At 41.1% G+C, this 20,590-nt stretch overlaps 1 protein-coding gene across 2 annotated transcripts; it reads left to right on the plus strand.

Moving 5' to 3' along the window:
- The first annotated feature begins 55 nt into the window (after window positions 1–55).
- Window positions 56–15,801, plus strand: LOC106577815 (T-lymphocyte surface antigen Ly-9). Of its 2 annotated transcripts, XM_014156170.2 has the most exons (7): window positions 56–348; window positions 11,647–11,940; window positions 12,115–12,384; window positions 14,551–14,640; window positions 14,881–14,939; window positions 15,112–15,156; window positions 15,313–15,800. In XM_014156170.2, exons 1-7 carry the CDS (start codon window positions 282–284, stop codon window positions 15,376–15,378), a joined length of 891 nt encoding a protein of 296 aa, XP_014011645.1. In that variant the 5' UTR covers window positions 56–281; the 3' UTR covers window positions 15,379–15,800. The 2 variants fall into 2 exon arrangements, with proteins under 2 accessions (XP_014011645.1, XP_014011646.1); XM_014156171.2 differs by lacking the exon at window positions 14,881–14,939 and having other exon boundaries at window positions 15,313–15,801.
- The last annotated feature ends 4,789 nt before the right edge of the window (window positions 15,802–20,590 follow it).

The following is a 20,590-nucleotide window of genomic DNA, read 5'->3' on the forward strand; positions in this document are numbered from 1 at the left end:
CTCCAAAAAAACACCAGCATCAGACTGACGGACACAGTGACAGACCCCAAACACTCCCACTCATCATCGTCTATCTCTCCAGCTGAGTGAAGGGGTTTTTCAGAGAACGACTATAGAGTGTGACTTCCTTTTCAACTAACATACAGGGAGTCTTATCAAATGATGTCTCTCTCTCTTCTCTTTCTTCTCTGTGTGTTTTGGTGAGTCTAGCTATCTACCAGTCAGAGATAGATGAGGAGGACGTACAGCCAGAGGAAACAGACATACAACTCCCAACAGAGATGTCTGGTGGTCCCCTCTCATGTTTCTCCAAACAGGGAATACTCCTACTCTCTATCCTCCACTATGGTACGTTTTGTATGGATTATTTACTTTCTCCTGCTCATGTTTTTTACAGTATGTATTACATGTGCTTGCATGATTAAGTTAGGAACGCAGTTAGCTTTCTCTAACTTCCTTGTTGGTTTTTGAATAGTGTGTGTTGAATGTGGAATGCCTTGTCAGTGATTGGTTTTATACCTCAAAATGTTTACTTTATTACTGTGTGATAATACCACTGCCTATATTCAGATAAACATGTATGGTGTTTTTTAATGAAACACATTCTGTCTGTGCTGGTGTGGTTGGGTCAATCGCTTTTGTCACACGTGTCGAATACAACAGGTGTAGACCTGTGAAATATTTACTTACAAGTCCTTAATCAACAATGTAGAGTTTTAAACAAGTAATTCAATATTGGCTAAATGAACTAAAGGAAAAATGGTAACAAAATAAAATATCAATAACAAGGCTATATTTAAGGGTACCAAGTCAATGTGCAGGGGAGGTCAGTCAAGGTCATTTAGGTAATATGTACAGTTGAAGTCGGAAGTTCACATACACTTATGTTGGAATCATTAAAACTCGTTTTTCAACCACTCCACACATTTCTTGTTAACAAACTATAGTTTTGGCAAGTCGGTTAGGACATCTACTTTGTGCATGACACAAGTCATTTTTCCAACAATTGTTTACAGACAGATTATTTCACTTATAATTCACTGGGTCACAATTCCAGTGGGTCAGAAGTTTACATACATTAAGTTGACTGTGCCTTTAAACAGCTTGGAAAATTCCAGAAAATGATGTGACTTCAACTTCAGCTTTAGAAGCTTCAGATAGGCTGATTGACATCATTTGAGTCAATTGGAAGTGTACCTGTGGATGTATTTCAAGGCCTACCTTCATACTCAGTGCCTTTTTGCTTTACATCATGGGAAAATCAAAAGAAATCAGCCAAGACCTCAGAAAAACAATTGTAGACCTCTACAAGTCTGGTTCATCGTTGGGAGCAATTTCCAAATGCCTGAAGGTACCACGTTCATCTGTACAAACAATAGTATGCAAGTATAAACAACATGGGACCACGCAGCTGTCATGCCGCTCAGCAAGGAAGAAGCCACTGCTCCAAAGACCACCATAAAAAAGCCAGACTACGGTTTGCAACTGCACATGGGCACAGAGATCATACTTTTTGGAGAAAAGTCCTCTGGTCTGATGAAACAAAAATAGAACTGTTTGGCCATAATGACCATCGTTATGTTTGGAGGAAAAAGGGGGAGGCTCGCAAGCCGAAGAACACGATCCCAACCGTGAAGCACAGGGGTGGCAGCATCATGTTGTGGGAGGCCTAACCTGACTCAGTTACACTAGCTCTGTCAGGAGGAATGTGCCAAAATTCACCCAACTTATTGTGGGAAGCTTGTGGAAGGCTACCCGAAACGTCTGACCCAAGTTAAACAATTTAAAGGCAATGCTCCCAAATACAGTGAGGGAAAAAAGTATTTGATCCCCTGCTGATTTTGTACGTTTGCCCACTGACAAAGAAATGATCAGTCTATAATTTTAATGGTAGGTTTATTTGAACATTGAGAGACAGAATACAAAAAAATCCAGAAAAACGCATGTCAAAAATGTTATAAATTGATTTTCATTTTAATGAGGGAAATAAGTATTTAACCCCCTCTCAATCAGAAAAATGTCTGGCTCCCAGGTGTCTTTTATACAGGTAATGAGCTGAGAGTAGGAGCACACTCTTTAAGGGAGTGCTCTTAATCTCAGCTTGTTACCTGTATAAAAGACACCTGTCCACAGAAGCAATCAATCAATCAGATTCCAAACTCTCCACCATGGCCAAGACCAAAGAGCTCTCCAAGGATGTCAGGGACAAGATTGTAGACCTACACAAGGCTGGAATGGGCTACAAGACCATTGCCAAGCAGCTTGGTGAGAAGGTGACAACAGTTGGTGCGATTATTCGCAAATGGAAGAAACACAAAAGAACTGTCAATCTCCCTCAGCCTGGGGCTCCATGCAAGATCTCACCTCGTGGAGTTGCAATGATCATGAGAACGGTGAGGAATCAGCCCAGAACTACACGGGAGGATCTTTTTCCCCTCAGTGTACTACTTGAGTGTATGTAAACTTCTGACCCACTGGGAATGTGATAAAATAAATAAAAGCTGAAATAAATCAGTCTCTACTGTTATTCTGACTTTTCACATTCTTAAAATAAATTGGTGATCCTAACTGACCTAAGACAGGGAATTTTTACTAGGATTAAATGTCAGGAATTGTGAAAAACTGAGTTTAAATGTATTTGGCTAAGGTGTATGTAAACTTCCGACTTCAACTGTACATGTAAGTAGGGGTAAAGTGTCTATGCATTGATAATAAACAGAGAAGTATGTGAAATGTGTGAAGGAATGTGAACGTGTGTGTGTGTGTGTGTGTGTGTGTGTGCTTGTTTGTGCGTTTGTGGAGTCAATATGAATGTGTGTGTGTGTGAGGATCTGCCATTGTTATGAGCGTTCTCAAGCCGCCCTCTACTGGCGGTGCGAAAGCAGTGCCCTAATGTTGTGATAAGCCCAGTCGTTCTGGACGAAGGCTAACGACTGTTTAGTCTAAATTACACTATAGTGCCTGGAAATACGATGACGTTCCTAAAGCAGTCAAATGTTTAGCATTATTATGGTGTCAAATTTCCTTTAGACAGATGTCAAATTTGTCATTATATAGCAAAGTTAATCAAAAATAGTTAGCAATGCTAACTTTAGCTAGCTAAAATCCGTTGTCCTCCCCTCAATCTTAGCTAACTAGCTAAAGTTATACTGAATCTAAAGTCAATCTGGCAACATCAAAATTGTGACAAAAAGTTTTCCTACAAATTATTTTTTCTCCTTTTGAATGGTATTGTCAAAAGTGGTAATATCAAAAGTCTGGGCGTGACACAAGGCAAAAACAGTGCAAAACAGTGAAATCCAGATATTAAATGCTTTAGGGGGGAAAACATTTTAAAATATAGCTATACTGAACCAACATATAAGCACAACATGCAACAAGTAAAAATATTTTATTGAGTAACAGTTCATATAAGGTAATCAGTCAATTGAAATACATTTATTAGGCCCTAATCTATGGATTTCACATGGCTACAGATATGCATCTGTTGTTCATATTTCGCTTAAAAAAAAGTAGGGGCGTGGATCAGGAATCCAGTCAGTGTGACCAACCTTTGCATCATGCAGCTCGACACATCTTCGCATAGAGTTAATCTGTAACGGTTGTCGTCGGAAGTTGAAGGAGTGGACCTAAGCGCAGCGTGGTAAGTGTTCATGATTTTTATTATTCAATGAAACACTCGAACAAAAGTAACAAATAAACGAAAAGTGCACAGTTCTGTCAGGTACAGAATACAAAACAGAAAACAACTACCCACAAAACACAGGTGGAAAAAGGCTGCCTAAGTATGATTCCCAATCAGAGACAACGATAGACAGCTGCCTCTGATTGGGAACCCTAATTGGCCAAAACAAAGAAATAGATAACATAGAATGCCCACCCCACATCACACCCTGACCTAACCAAATAGAGAAATAAAACGTCTCTCTAAGGTCAGGGCGTGACATAATCAGGCTGTTGTCCCACTCCTCTTCAATGGCTGTGCGAAGTTGCTGGATATTTGAGGGAACTGGAACACGCTGTCGTACACGTTAATCCAGAGCATCCCAAACATGCTCATTGGGTGACATGTCTGGTGACTATGCAGGCCATGGAAGAACTGGGACATTTTCAGCTTCCTGAATTGTGTACAGATCCTTGAGACATAGGACCATTCATTATCATTCTGAAACATGATGTGATGGCGGCGGATAAATGGCATGACAATGGGCCTCAGGATCTCGTAACGGTATCTCTGTACAATTAAATTGCAATCGATAAAATGCAATTTTGGTCATTGTCCGTAGCTTATGCCTGCCTGCGTTTACCATAACCCAGAGTGCCCCACCATGGGGCACTCTGTTCACAACGTTGATGTCAGCAAACGGCTCGCCCACACGACCACTCGTCTGTGATTTTATTGGAGGTTGGATGAACTATCTAGAAAAAAGAAACGCACACCTTTAAAGGCGAGGTGCTGGCTAGCGGAGTAGAACACTAGAAAATAAAGAAAAGCCGCACGTTGGATGAACTGCCAAATTCTTTAAGACAATGTTGGAGGCGGCTTATTGTAGAGAAATGTACATTCAATTCTCTGGCAACAGCTCTGGTGGGGATTCCAACAGTCAGCATGCCAATTGCACACTCCCTCAAAACATGAGACCTCTGTGACTTTTTGTGACAAAAAATGCACATTTTAGAGTGGCCTTTTTTAAATCCCCAGCGCAAGGTGCACCTGTGTAATGATCATGCTGTTTAATCAGCTTCTTGATATGCCACACCTGTCAGGTGGATGGATTATCTTGGCTAAGGACAAATTCTCACTAACAGGGATGTAAACAAATGTGTGCACAATATTTGAGAGAAATAAGCTTTTTGCGAATATGAAAAATGTCTGAGAACTTTTATTTCAGCTCATGAAGCAGAGGACCAATACTTTACATGTTGTGTTTATATTTTTATCCATTGTAAATATATTTTGAAAACCTGCAATGACTTTCTATTTTCTTGCTCCCTTTCTACAAAACGTACAAATGTGACCGTTTTTACATATGTAGACACTGGTATTGTGCTGGAGATTATGAAAATTAGGTTAAAAAAAAAGTGGTGGAGTTTCCCTTTAATATAAAACAAAAAAACTAAATGATACTTTTTTTCTTACAAATCTACCCCCGGGACACAAAAAAAGCCTTTAGTTGCAAAATCGCATGAGTCTATCAACCTGGACATGATTCTGTTTCATTTCTATGTTATTATAAATGTGGGCCTTAAGTTGATTCTTTCTTGCCATGGAAATGCAGTGACTCAGATACAGATCACCTTCACACCTGAAAACTTCAAACACTTATTCTCAGCACAGAACTCAGTCAACAGGAAGTGGTTTTTAGTTTCTTGTCATAGTCACTCTCACACACATAGAGATGTATAGAGTACTCATAAGCCAGTTTTAACATGGGCAGCGCCATTGAGGACTTTTACCATTTTGTAGTAGTCAACTGGGTGGGACTTCCTATGGGTTAAGGAAAGACCACATAACTACATCAGATCATCAGGAGGGGTCAGCCAATGAATTATACTCATGAGCAAACATTCCATAACTGCAGGTGGCAGTAAATATACAAACTTGGCTTCATACCTGCTCAAACAACACACTCCAGGTGGCACTATACACCCTTTCAGTTTATTTACCAACTCATAGAAGTAGTAGAAGAAGAAGATTGGCTACTTCAAAATGGAGATGGCTTCAATGGCGCTGCCCGTGCACTCACAAACGCCATAATGGAATGGATACAACGTTGCGATCTCTATACATCTCTAAGCTCACACCTTAAAATGGAGCTACACCCCCTCACCCTAACCATTTCCTACAATGGACAAAGATGTAAGTGTTTTCCAACCGAAAAAAAGGCAGCGCTGCTCTGATCAACTTTCTCCATTCAAATCTTACCTTACTATTAGAATTATTACACAATACTGATGATGGATCAGCTCCTAGACAGGTATTACCACCTACAGCAGCAAATATTGAGGCGGCTAAGGCGTATTATAATGCTTACCCAATGAAAATGCACCCCCCCCAAAAAAACTAATTACAATCCTGGGACACATACTCATTGAGAAATAATTACAAGAGGGGAATGCAGCAAAATCTGATGAGTAAAGTATTTTGCTAAACTATTTTGAACTTGCATAAATGCTGCACTTACTAACAATGACTAACACAATTAAAGTCAAAATAGATTGTAAGAAATACTGTAGCATACCATTATTATTTTCAACCGAACTCCATTTGTTGCCACTATTATGTATCCCAGTGGTTTTTAAACTTTTTTTACCAATGGACCCCTAAAATTTGTGCTACAAAACTTGCGACCCTGCGTACGCACATGCACATGTACACACCTGAACATGCGCGCACAATCACTGCACAAATGTAGTCTGTCATTACAGTCATAAATGGTGATGCATTTTTTCTAAAGGCAGTAGACTACAGAAATACTGCATTTTACACCTGCATTTGGAGCTGAAAGTCATTCATGTTAGCAGCCAATGTCAACTAGGGATATAGGCTATCATGTCACTTCTCTGGCGTCCAGAGCAAGAAAAATCATACGGCCTACTTGTAGCTGAAGTTGCAGGATTGGATGGAAAGCATATTCTGTCTGCACCTCCCCATCACTTTGGAGGGCAGCCTGCCTGCAGAGTGCTCGTTGCCAGTCGGGTAGCCCTGTCTTCCTCACAAATAGCATAATACATTTGACAGAATATGTTACATCCTCATCCCATAATATTGAAGGCAGTGCGATGTTACAGCTGCCTATCTTTAGACATATAGCCAGTAGCCAGTCAAATAGGCCTATCTGAAAATTGAACATGATCAATCAAATCTGGCAAGGTAAGACAGTAGTAGATTGCTAAACAGTATTTTATATGAATGATAAACGTAGGTCTGTTTTTGCAGGCAAAACTGGAATAAATTAAACAAATTATTTCTGGTCACTAATCTGGATATGCGCGACCGACTTGGCGTGCCAGTGCTGATCACTGGTCAACAATCAAGAACTACAACTTTTTGGCTCTGAAGCATATATAAGATTTGCGGGCAGTGGGTTCAGAAAAACAACAAATAGGCCTAATGTATACAACAACAAAAAAACTTTTTCTGGGAAATTAAAAGGCACTTTGGAGGCTGGAAGGACAAATAGGGATGTGCTCTGCATGAAATAGAGTCAGACATATTACAGACAGTAGACTACAAGTAGCAACATATAACTACATTGTTTGAACATGAAATGTAAGTATTTCAATATGATTGAAATAGACCTATAGTATACATTTTATATTTTAAAGCAGTCATCTCGGTTTTCATTAGAAGCGTGTTTTTATATGGCTCGTTTGTATCAATTGCAAAGAAATTGGCAACTTTGTATTTGTAGTCAATTTGGTTCAGAAGTTATTTGCGGTTATTGGAACAGATAAACCATGTGATTCTATGTTCAGCGGAGATCTTCTGTGTATAAACTGACGCGAGAGGGCAAAACAGCATCTAACAACGTATTTAACTGTTCTACAGGTGGTCTGAGGCAGGCGTTAGATTATGAGTGTTTCCAAGTGGAACGTTAATAGTGGTGATTTTGGGAAACAGCTCGGAGATTTAACGATGCTCCTACAAAGATTCTAACAATGAATTTAGCCTTAAAATGCTTTCGGGAAACCAGGCCATGGTTACGTAATTACCAGTAGGCCTATATCCAAACATTTGTTTGCACAGAAAGAACTAAATCATTCCACTCGCTATTAGAAGTCAAATGCAGTTTAGAGGTATTACATCTACTGACTTTAGAACCATGCGGACGCCTGGGAGCGGGAGGGAAGGCTGTTTGTATGGCTGTCTGGCTTTATGGAGAGCAGAGCTCTATATATAATGATGAGATGTTCATGTCGCCCTAACAATGAGAGTCTTCCCAAAGGCAGTCGACAAGTTAATAAAAATCCTGCTGCTGTATCGCAGGCAGCTAATTCCTCTGTGACATGTCTGTAGAATGTTAAGTCCCCTATTGCCTGAGGTTAATGAAGCTACAGTAACAAGGTGATAATGGGGGATAGCGTGGTAGGCACAGCTTGTCCCATGAATGAATCATAACAATTTAGGATCAGCTGATAACTGCGAAACAAACATTCTGGATAATATAGAGAACCTCGAACTATTTATTGATCAGCATTTTGATATGCTCGAAAAATTATCGGATACATCAAAGCGAACAAGAGAAGACCTTTCCTCGAGCTCTGCGAGCGAAACTGAAGGGAAGCCACCATCTAAAATTCCAAATTTAACATTGGAGGGGGACGTTTTTATAACTATGTCTCCAGAAGATAGAGCATTGCTTACAAGCATGTTTAAAAAGCTGGATGTGTTGCCTGGGCTACTGGGGGAGGTTGAGGCCTTAAAAACAGGAATGGATTACAGTAATAAAATGATGGAAGAAATACAAGCGAAAAATAAGATCTTGAAAACTATCGTGGACTGCCTGGCAAATTCGATGTATTAGTATCCAACTAACATTAGGTAACTAGTTAACATACCGGTACATACTGCTGTAATGCTATGCGGTTTGTAAGGATAGCAGAGCTAACAAATTGTCAGCCAACATAACGTGTAAGGTAACTTATTTGAAAAGTCATTACTTTATTACATTGCTCAACTAGCCACGCCCATTTTCTGAATAATTGCATTATGGGCCCTAAAAGTATCGAAATAGTGTCCTCCGCATGTATACTTTGTATTTTGGCAAATTTAGTAGAACATCCGGGAACTTTTGGCATATTAACTATATCCATACTATGACCAATAAGCATACTATATGCTCAATTCACGTCACAAATAGTACAGTTAGTGTGGTTAGTATGAGTATTCAAACACAGCTAAGGTAAGATGACAGACGAACAGTTAGATACAATTGATTTTCAAAGGGCTCACCATTTCGGTGGCAGAGGGGAGGGAAGGCCCCGTCCGATCGTAGCTATGCTAACTCACTACGAAATGAAAATTGCCTTGTTACAACAGGGTAGGGAACTGAAGAACACCCCGTTCTCTATAAATGAACAATTTCCCCATGAAATAGAGGAGAGACAATGTGCCCTGTATCCCACTTTCAAACGGCTCAGAGCAGAGAAGCAGAATGTATCTTGTAAATTGTATCTAAACAACCAAATGGGCTCGAAGATTACGATCTGGCTGTGAGTGATTGCTACCTCCTGCTGAAGTAGTCCCCGATACACATTTGCACGGCATTACACAGTACAATTATGGATTAATTTGTTTTTTACAACAACAACAAAAAATTGCATGATGGACACTTTAATATAATATATATTCAGTATGGAACCGTGGACTATGTGGACTTAAAATAAGGTTGGACTTAGTGGCAATTATAGCATGTAAATCTTGGTGGGGAAAACAAAATTGTATGCATGCCAGCAAAGCCACTATACAATACAACACAACACAATACATGAATTGCACTATAACGTGACAAACAGTGCCCACAAATTGTTAGGGCCTACATAAAGCTGTCCCAACTGGAGAGCTTTCTTTTCAGCACCATGGTGTCAAGTTGTGTGAAGGATCGGGAGACAGGCGCAGGAATGTGTAATAGCGTTTTTTATTGACCCAAATTACAGCGTGCCACGTAAAGGCACGGGGATGAAGACCAAACAAACACGTATACAAAACACAGGGTTGAAACCCAAACAAAAGAGCGAGGAGTACCTTGAATTAATACATGGGGCGAGACCCATAATACATACATGGGACGAGACCCGAAAACACAAGAGCACAATGAAACACCACGGACGAGACCCGTAATCATATATGCACATCCAAACGGCACGAAAGCCAAAACAACACAGCACAGATAGTCACAGGCACAACAGACTTTGGAACAATAAGCAGCCCAATGGTGAACCAAAGGGCACATTTATACAATTATAAATCAGTGATGAAATGGGGACCAGGTGCGCGTAATGACACAGTTCAGTTCCTAGAGGCCGGTAACGTAGACCTAAACTGGTGCACGGAAACAGCAACAGTACCGGAGGGATCTGTGACAGAATAATCAACCATTAAGGGAGACAGCGGGAATGGCCCATCTGACGATGCTGCAACTGGTCCGTCCGGCCCCTCCGCAACTTCAGCAGCTGCAACTGGCCTGTCCGACGCTGCCACAACTGGCCTGTCCGACGCCGCCACAACTGGCCTGTCCGACGCCGCCACAACTGGTCTGTCCGACGCCGCTGCAACTGGTCGGTCCGACGCCGCTGCAACTTCGGCAACTGGCCTGTCCGATTACGATGCAACTTCGACAGCTGCAACGGGTCCTGATCAACCCGCACTGCATTCCTGTGATCGTCCTCGAGGCCGGTGTCGTCCCGCTGCTAGTGAGGCGCGTCGGGGGGTATTGTCATGGATCCCTCCGGTAGTGTTGTTCTTTCCGTGCACCAGTTTCGGAGGTCTACGTCACCGGCCTATAGGAACTGAACTGTGTCATTACGCACATCTGGTCCCTATTTCATCACTGATTTATATTTGTATAAATGTGCCCTTTGGTTTCTATTGGGCTTTCGATTATTGTTCCAATGTCCGTTGGTCGTGTGAGCACCTGTACCTTGCTGTTTTGGCTTTCGTGCCACTTGTATTGTGCAGATGATTACGGATCTCGTCCCGTGTTGTATCATTGTGCGCTTGTGGTTTCGGGTCTCGTCCCGTGTATTTATTCAATGTACTCCTCGCTCTTTTGTTTGGGTTTCAACCCTGTGTTTTATATACGTGTTTGTATGGTCTTCGTCCCTGTGCCTTTACATGACACGCTGTAATTTGGGTTTATTAAAAAACCCTATTACGCATTCCTGAGCCTGTCCCACGATCCTTTATACCAACGTGACACATGGAGTGAATCCTTACCACTGCTACACCTGGCTATCAGTAAAGCCTGACCTGGCAGCAAAACAGTTCATTCTGACTTGCTTAAACAACTCTTGAGATGGTTTGGGATGAGTTGGACCGCAGATTGAAGGAAAAGCAGCCAACCAGTGCTCAGCATACGTGGGAACTCCTTCAAGACAGTTGGAAAAGCATTCCTCATGAAGCTGCTTGAGAGAATGCCAAGAGTGTGCAAAGCTGTCATCAAGGCAATGGGTGGCTACTTTGAAGAATCTCAAATATAAAATATTTTTGATTTGTTTAACACTTTTTTGGTTACTACATGATTCCATATGGATTATTTCATAGTTTTGATGTCTTCACCATTTTTCTGCAATGTAGAAAATAGTAAAAATAAAGAAAAACCCTTGAATTAGTAGGTGTGTCCAAGCTTTTGACTGGTACTGATATATATATATATATATATAGAGATATATATATATATATATATAGATATATATATATATATAGTAAGATAGTTGGAAAAGTTTCAAGTGGTCTTCAAGGGACAGCAGATTTAATAAATGGTGCACCGAAAGGAAATTCATTACTGAGGACAGAAGAAATAAGTAAAATAATGGTTAGGAGAAATAATACATTGGAACACAGTTTCATGTCTTAGCCTGGTTTGTTTTTGGTGTTTTATCCCTCGCTAAAAAAACAGGTGCAAACTATTCCTCTCTGTTTAGGGATCTGTGCTGACGTCCCTCCAAAGGACCTGTATGGATTGAAGGGGGGTTCGGTGTGCCTGGCTGTAGCAGAACCACCGCAGGAGCTTCGAAGACAAAGTTGGAAGGTCAATAGTACCATAATAGTTGCTGACAAAAAGGTCTCTCCTAAATACCAGGAGAAAGTGGAGTATAATCCACTGAACCACTCTCTGTGCATTAAGAATCTGAGTGAAAAAGACAGGGGAACTTACATTGCAACCTATAACAAAAATTGGGAAGAGTTGACTACTACATACAGACTAACAGTACAGGGTGAGTTTGCTGCACTAAAGTCCACAATAGGCAGTTATCAGCTTTTTTCTCATAGTTTGATTTAATTGTCTATGACTGTAGTGTTATTGACAACATCTTACATTTTACAGTTTATCATCTGTTAGACGTTGGAGAATGATCACAACTCTCTCTTTCTCTCTCCTGGTTGGTCAGAGCCTATATCCAAGGTGGAGATCCAGAAGGAGATCAAGCTATTGGCCAACCAGTCCTGTTCAGTGTGGCTGCTGTGCAACGTGTCAGTCGGCTCCAACCTCTCCTACACCTGGGAGAGAGGGAATGAGACGTACAGGGACGACCAGCAGATACACTTCTCTCTGTCACCAGCAGACGGAGACATCAGTGTAACCTGCACTGCCTCCAACTCATTCAGTTGGAAATCTGCCTCTACAACAGTGAAGTGTAGTAATGACACAACCACCCAAGGTAACTAGATATCATAATAATCGACTCCATACACTTTTCAGTGTGCTGATAAGCTTACCTTGTCAAATATAATGTAATATTCTCAACATTCTGTGAGACATGTTTTAGAGCTTAATATACCGTCACCTCCAAAAGTATTGGCTCCCTTGATAAAGATGATAAATACTGAGCATATAGTGTATGTATAAAAAAAGGGGAAATTATTTTATTCTAACACAATTGCTCAGAGAAAGAGAATTTGTTTTACAAATAATCATTTATCTTCTCAAAAAGATACTGCAGATGTCAACATCACTGGCACCCCTTTTTTCAATACTCCTGCACCCTCCCTTGCGAGGATGTAATGTTGCCTACCCTTACCACCTAGGGTCAGCCCGTCAGGAAGTCCATGATCAAGTTGCAGAGGGAGGTTAAGTCCCAGGGTCCCACGTTCTGTGATGATCTTGGAGGGGACTATGGTGTGAACAACATTCTCACATAGGTATTTGTTTTATCTACAGTACCAGTCAAAAGTTTGGACACACCTACTCATTCAAGGGTTTTTCTTTATTTTTACTATTTTATACATTGTAGAATATTAGTGAAGACATCAAAACTATGAAATAACACATATGGAATCATGTAGAATCATGTAGTAACCCAATAAGTGTTAAACAAATCAAAATATATTTTATGTTTGAGATTCTTCAAAGTAGCCACCCTTTGCCTTGATGACAGCTTTGCACACTCTTGGCATTCTCTCAACCAGCTTCATGAGGAATGCTTTTCCAACAGTCTTGAAGGAGTTCCCACGTATGCTGAGCACTTGTTGGCTGCTTTTCCTTCACTCTGCGATCCAACTCATCCCAAACCATCTCAATTGAGTTGAGGTCAGGTGATTGTGGAGGCCAGGTCATCTGATGCAGTACCATCACTCTCCTTCTTGGTCAAATAGCCCTTACACAGCCTGGAGGTGTGTTGGGTCATTGTCCTGTTGAAAAACAAATTATAGTCCCACTAAGCGCAAACCAGATGGGATGGCGTATCGCTGCAGAATGCTGTGGTAGCCATGCTGGTTAAGTGTGCCTTGAATTCTAAATAAATCACTGACAGTGTCACTAGCAAAGCACCGCCACACCATCACACCTCCTCATCCATGCTTCATGGTGTGAACCACACATGAGGAGATCATCTGTTCACCTACTCTGTGTCTCATAAAGACACGCCGGTTGGAACCAAAAATCTCAAATTTGGACTCATCAGACTAAAGGACAGATTTCTACCTGTCTAATGTCCATTGCTCGTGTTTCTTGGCCCAAGCAAGTCCAAGGGCCTCCCGAGTGGCGCAGTGGTCTAAGGCACTGCATCGCAGTGCTAACTGTGCCACTACAGAACCTGGTTCGAGTCCAGACTCTGTAGCAGCCAGCTGCGACCGGGAGACACATGGGGCGGCGTACAATTGGCCCCAGTGTCGTCCGGGTTAGGGGAGGGTTTGGCCGGCAGAGATGTTACTGTCCCATCGTGCACTAGCAACTCCTGTGGTGGACTGGGTGCAATCCATGCTGACACGGTCGCCAGGTGCACGGCATTTCCTCCAACACATTGATGCAGCTGGCTTCCGGTTAAGGGGCCGTTGTGTCAAGAAGCAGTGCGGCTATGCAGTGTCGTGTTTCGGAGGACACATGGCTCTCGACCTTTGTCTCTCCTGAGTCCGTACGGGAGTTGCAGTGATGGGACAAGACTGTAACTACCAATTGGGGAGAGAAAATATATAAAAAAAATCTAAAATAATACAAAAAATAAATATTCTGTATGGAGGAATAGTCTAAGATCCCTCACAATGTGTTCTCCAATCTCATACAACATTTTTGAAAAAGGCTCTGTCATTATTTTCGCAAGGGAAGGGTGCTGGAGTATTTAAAACAGGGATATTGATAATTTTGACACCTATCTTTTTGAGAAGAAAATGTTTACTTGATTAACAAAATCTCTATCGATGAGCAAATGTTAGTATAAAATAATATAATTTCCAAATTTGTTTTGAGCTCAGTATTTGAATGATTCATTTCATAGTCTTTTTTGCTCATCTTTATTAAGAGTGCAAATCATTTTGGCGGTGACTGTAGTTATACTGTATGGTCTACTAGCATAACATTGACATGGGTGTTATTATTGACTATCGTACAGGGCTGGTGTGGTGTAGCATCTGCATTGTAGTGGTGCTGATCCTCATTGTAGCTGTGGCAGTGTATTACCGCAGGGGCCGCCGTAACATGGGTATGTACAGCATAGGGCCCTCAACTATATAAACAAACATTTTAGATGGCTCTGCAAGTATTCTTAGGATGATTATGATGTTGCATAAGCATAATTAGAGACTTTCGGCCTTGGAATATTAAGGAAATTGGAAAAAGAGAGAGGAGCCTCATAAGTGTCTCATTTATTCATTTCTGGTTATGTTTGTTGATATCCTGTTTAGTATCTGATTGGTTGATATTTTGTTCTTGTCAAACACAGTAGTTCAAATTGACAACACAATATATGCAGATGTTATGGGCAGTACAAGAATTATAGATGTAAGTATGCATTGCCGTTATTATATATCTGAATGTGTGTAAGCTCATGTATGTGAAGCCAACTGTCTGATTGCTGTGTAGTTTCTACACATGTGCAGTATTTTGATGTTTTTGTGCAATGTTCATCCATTGTGTTTATGGGTTTAAGTACCTATTTCTGTTTTTATTCCAGACAAGAGGGACTGTGGTCGACCTGGCTGACCCAAGACTGAACAAGGTGAGAGCGAGACATGAATGGTCATACCTGATATCGTTGAACAAAAATCTAATAAAACTGTCTATGAGTGAATAGCAGACTATGTCGTCTACTTTGGAAGTTATCTACCTTTCATGATGCTGAAACAGTTTCTTCTTGGTTGTCTGTCACATTTAGCCGCAGACTCTGTATGACGAGATCAAAGTTGGACGCCCTCTTCTGCCTACCAGGAAGTACTTGTGAGCTGAGCAGGATGTATTGATAGGATAGGCCTTACATCTTTGCATCATCTGCATCCGAGGCTACAGTCTGTAGATAGATGTTACTGTTCACTTTTATCACGACTTGCACATTTCTGACATTTGTTGCTTATTTTTTTCATGATTGCAATCTTCTCCCATTATTGTTCCTCATATGTCCAGGCTGCATCACATCCGGATGTGATTGGGAGTCCCTTAGGGCGGCGCACAATTGGCCCAGCATCATCCGGGTTTAGCCGGGAAAGGCCATCATCGTAAATAAGAATTTTTCTTAACTGACTTGCCTAGTTAAATAAAGGTTACTTTAAAAAAAACGTATATATACAGTTGAAGTCGGAAGTTTACATACACTTACAGTGGGGGAAATAAGTATTTCATCCCCTGCTGATTTTGTACATTTGCCCACTGATAAAGAAAGGATCAGTCTATAATTTTAATGGTAGGTTTATTTGAACAGTGAGAGACAGAATAACAACAAAAAAATCCAGTAAAACGCATGTCAAAAATGTTATAAATTGATTTGCATTTTAAAATGAGGGAAAGAAGTATTTGACCCCCTCTCAATCAGAAAGATTTCTGGCTCCCAGGTGTCTTTTATACAGGTAACGAGCTGAGATTAGGAGCACACTCTTAAAGGGAGTGCTCCTAACCGCAGCTTGTTACCTGTAAAAAAGACACCTGTCCACAGAAGCAATCAATCAATCAGATTCCAAACTCTCCACCATGGCCAAGACCAAAGAGCTCTCCAAGGATGTCAGGGACAAGATTGTAGACCTACACACGGCTGGAATGGGCTACAAGACCATCGCCAAGCAGCTTGGTGAGAAGGTGACAACATTTGGTGCGATTATCCGCAAATGGAAGAAACACAAAAGAACTGTCAATATCCCTCGGCCTGGGGCTCCATGCAAGATCTCACCTCGTGGGGTTGCAATGATCATGAGAACGGTGAGGAATCAGCCCACAACTACACGGGAGGATCTTGTCAATGATCTTAAAGATGCTGGGACCATAGTCACCAACAAAACAATTGGTAACACACTACGCCGTGAAGGACTGAAATCCTGCAGCGGCCGCAAGGTCCCCTTGCTCAAGAATACATATACATGCCCGTCTGAAGTTTGCCAATGAACATCTGAATGATTCAGAGGACAACTGGTGAAAGTGTTGTGGTCAGATGAGACCAAAATTGAGCTCTTTGGCATCAACTCAACTCGTTGTGTTTGGAGGAGGAGGAATGCTGCCTATGACCCCAATAACACCATCCCCACCGTCAAACATGGAGGTGGAAACATTATGCTTAGGGTGTTTTTCTGCTAAGGGGACAACTTCACCGCATCAAAGGGACGATGGACGGGGCCATGTACCATCAAATCTTGGGTGAGAACCTCCTTCCCTCAGCCAGGGCATTGAAAATGGGTCGTGGATGGGTATTCCAGCATGACAATGACCCAAAACACACGGCCAAGGGAACAAAGGAGTGGCTCAAGAAGAAGCACATTAAGGTCCTGGAGTGTCCTAGCCAGTCTCCAGACCTTAATCCCATAGAAAATCTGTGGAGGGAGCTGAAGGTTCGAGTTGCCAAACCTCATCCTCGAAACCTTAATGACTTGGAGAAGATCTGCAAAGAGGAGTGGGACAAAATCCCTCCTGAGATGTGTGCAAACCTGGTGGCCAACTACAAGAAACGTCTGGCCTCTGTGATTGCCAACAAGGGTTTTGCCACCAAGTACTAAGTCATGTTTTGCAAAGGTGTCAAATACTTATTTCCCTCATTAAAATGCAAATCATTTTATAACATTTTTGACAAGCGTTTTTCTGGATTTTGTTGTTGTTATTCTGTCTCTCACTGTTCAAATAAACCTACCATTAACATTATAGACTGATAATTTATTTGTAAGTGGCAAACGTACAAAATCAGCAGGGGATCAAATACTTTTTCCCCCCACTGTAGGTTGGAGTCATTAAAACTCGTTTTTCAACCACTCCACAAATTTCTTGTTAACAAACTATAGTTTTGGCAAGTCGGTTAGGACATCTACTTTGTGCATGACACAAGTAACTTTTCCAACAATTGTTTACAGACAGATTATTTCACTTATAATTCACTGTATGACAATTCCAGTGGGTCAGAAGTTTACATACACTAAGTTAACTGTGGCTTTAAACAGCTTTGGAAAATTCCAGAAAATTATGTCATGGCTTTAGAAGCTTCTGATAGGCTGATTGACATCATTTGAGTCAATTGGAGGTGTACCTGTGGATGTATTTCAAGGCCTACCTTCAAACTCAGTGCCTCTTTGCTTGACATCATGGGACAATCAAAAGAAATCAGCCAAGACCTCAGAAAAACAATTGTAGACCACAAGTCTGGTTCATCCTTGGGAGCAATTTCCAAACGCCTGAAGGTACCACGTTCATCTGTACAAGCTGTAGTACGCAAGTATAAACGCCATAGGACCACACAGCTGTCATACCACTCAGGAAGGAGACACGTTCTGTCTCCTAGAGATGAACGTACTTTGGTGCGAAAAGTGCAAATCAATCCCAGAACAACAGCAAAGGACCTTGTGAAGATGCTGGAGGAAACAGGTACAAACGTATTATATCCACAGTAAAACGAGTCCTATATCAACATAACCTGAAAGGCTGCTCAGCAAGGAAGAAGCCACTGCTCCAAAACCGCCATAAAAAAGCCAGACTACGGTTTGCAACTGCACATGGGGACAAAGATCGTCATTTATGGAGAAATGTCCTCTGGTCTGATGAAACAAAAATAAAACTGTTTGGCCATAATGACCATTGTTACATTTAGAAGAAAAAGGGGGACGCTTGCAAGCCAAAGAACACCATCCCAACCGTGAAGCATGGGGGTGGCAACATCATGTTGTGGGGGTGCTTTGCTGCAGGAGGGACTGGTGCACTTCACAAAATAGATGGCATCATGAGGCAGGAATATTATGTGGATATATTGAAGCAACATCTCAAGACATCAGTCAGAAAGTTAAAGCTTGGTCGCAAATGGTTCTTCCAAATGGACAATGACCCCAAGCATATTTCCAAAGTTGTGGCAAAATGGCTTAAGGACAACAAAGTCAAGGTATTGGAGTGGCCATCACAAAGCCCTGACCTCAATCCCATAGAACATTTATGGGCAGAACTGAAAAAGCATGTGCGAGCAAGGAGGCCTACAAACCTGACTCAGTTACACCAGCTCTGTCAGGAGGAATGGGTCAAAATTCACCCAACTTATTGTGGGAAGCTTGTGGAAGGCTACCTGAAACGTTTGACCCAAATTAAACAATTTAAAGGCAATGCTACCAAATACTAATTGAGTGTATGTAAACTTCTGACCCACTGGGAATGTGATGAAAGAAATGAAAGCTGAAATAAATCATTCTCTCTACTATTATTCTGACATTTCACATTCTTAAAATAAAGTGTAGATCCTAACTGACCTAAGACAGGGAATCTTTACTAGGATTAAATGTCAGGAATTGTGAAAAACTGAGTTTAAATGTATTTGGCTAAGGTGTATGTAAACTTCCGACTTCAACTGTACATCCTGTAGGCCACCATCAAGGCAGCCAGGATACAGACAGCAGCACTGACCCCCAGGACTGCAGCCACATATGTACTGACCCCCTGTACTGGAGAGGGAGGGTCAGGGTCAAAGGTCAGGCTCAGGTTAGGGGTTGTGTTCTGGTGTAACAGGGAAACACTGAGGGAGAATAATTATAGAGACACATTTTTATTCATACTAAATGTATACATAACATTGCAATTCTGATTTACGGAACCATAACTGTTGTCTGAGAAAAATACATTCTGTTTAAAACTTAAAATAATATAATTTTAAGTACATTTTGTGTCATACTTACTTCTCAGTAGTCACTGGGCCTGTTGTTGAGGAAGCTGGAGAGGGAGGGGTCAGGTTGTTGGTGGACAGGTCAATGTCAGAGTAATGACACAACCTCTTGTGAGGACAGAACACTAAAGCCCTGTATCCTGTCACCTGAATTAATTAATTAATAAATGTCAAGAATCAGGGTAAAAAGCTTGTATCACTGAGGTACTGGGTCATAGATTCATCCAAGCGCATCAAACTCAGTTACCTCAATGGTGCCCCCACCCTGGGTAGTCCATCCAGTCATAGGCAGACACCTGTTTCCAATACCTGTTTAGCCCAGTACACCTGTGTCCAGAGGCGTAATGCCCATAAGGAGCACAGGGGCATGTGCCCCCTCAGATTTGTCCTGTAAGAAAATGTAATAATAATAATAATAATAATAATAATAATAATAATAATAATAATAATAATTCCATGTTTTTGTTGTTTCTCTGTAATACTACTAGCCACCTAGCAATTTTACGAAGTTGGCTAGCAATTTTATGAAGTTGACTTCAGCTAGCCGAGGTATGTTTCCAACCTGATAACTAGTTAACTTCTCTAGGGCCGGCGGGACGAAATCGTCCCACCTACGTAACAGCCAGTGGAATCCTGTGGCGCGTTATTCAAATACCTTAGAAATGCTATTACTTCAATTTCTCAAACATATGACTATTTTACACCATTTTAAAGACAAGACTCTCGTTAATCTAACCACACTGTCCGATTTCAAAAAGGCTTTACAACGAAAGAAAAACATTAGATTATGTCAGCAGAGTACCCAGCCAGAAATAATCAGACACCCATTTTTCAAGCTAGCATATAATGTCACAAAAACCCAGAAGACAGCTAAATGCAGCACTAACCTTTGATGATCTTCATCAGATGACACACCTAGGACATTATGTTATACAATACATGCATGTTTTGTTCAATCAAGTTCATATTTATATCAAAAAACAGCTTTTTACATTAGCATGTGACGTTCAGAACTAGCATACGGGGAATTTACAAAAAATTTACTAAATTACTCACGATAAACGTTCACAAAAAGCATAACAATTATTTTAAGAATTATAGATACAGAACTCCTCTATGCACTCGATATGTCCAATTTTAAAATAGCTTTTCGGTGAAAGCACATTTTGCAATATTCTCAGTAGATAGCCCGGCATCACAGGGCTAGCTATTTAGACACCCAGCAAGTTTAGCACTCACCAAAGTCAGATTTACTATTAGAAAAGTTTGATTACCTTTGGTGTTCTTCGTCAGAATGCACTCCCAGGACTTCTACTTCAATAACAAA

Source organism: Salmo salar, chromosome ssa18 (assembly GCF_905237065.1).
Source record: "Salmo salar chromosome ssa18, Ssal_v3.1, whole genome shotgun sequence".
Classification (NCBI taxonomy): domain Eukaryota; kingdom Metazoa; phylum Chordata; class Actinopteri; order Salmoniformes; family Salmonidae; genus Salmo; species Salmo salar.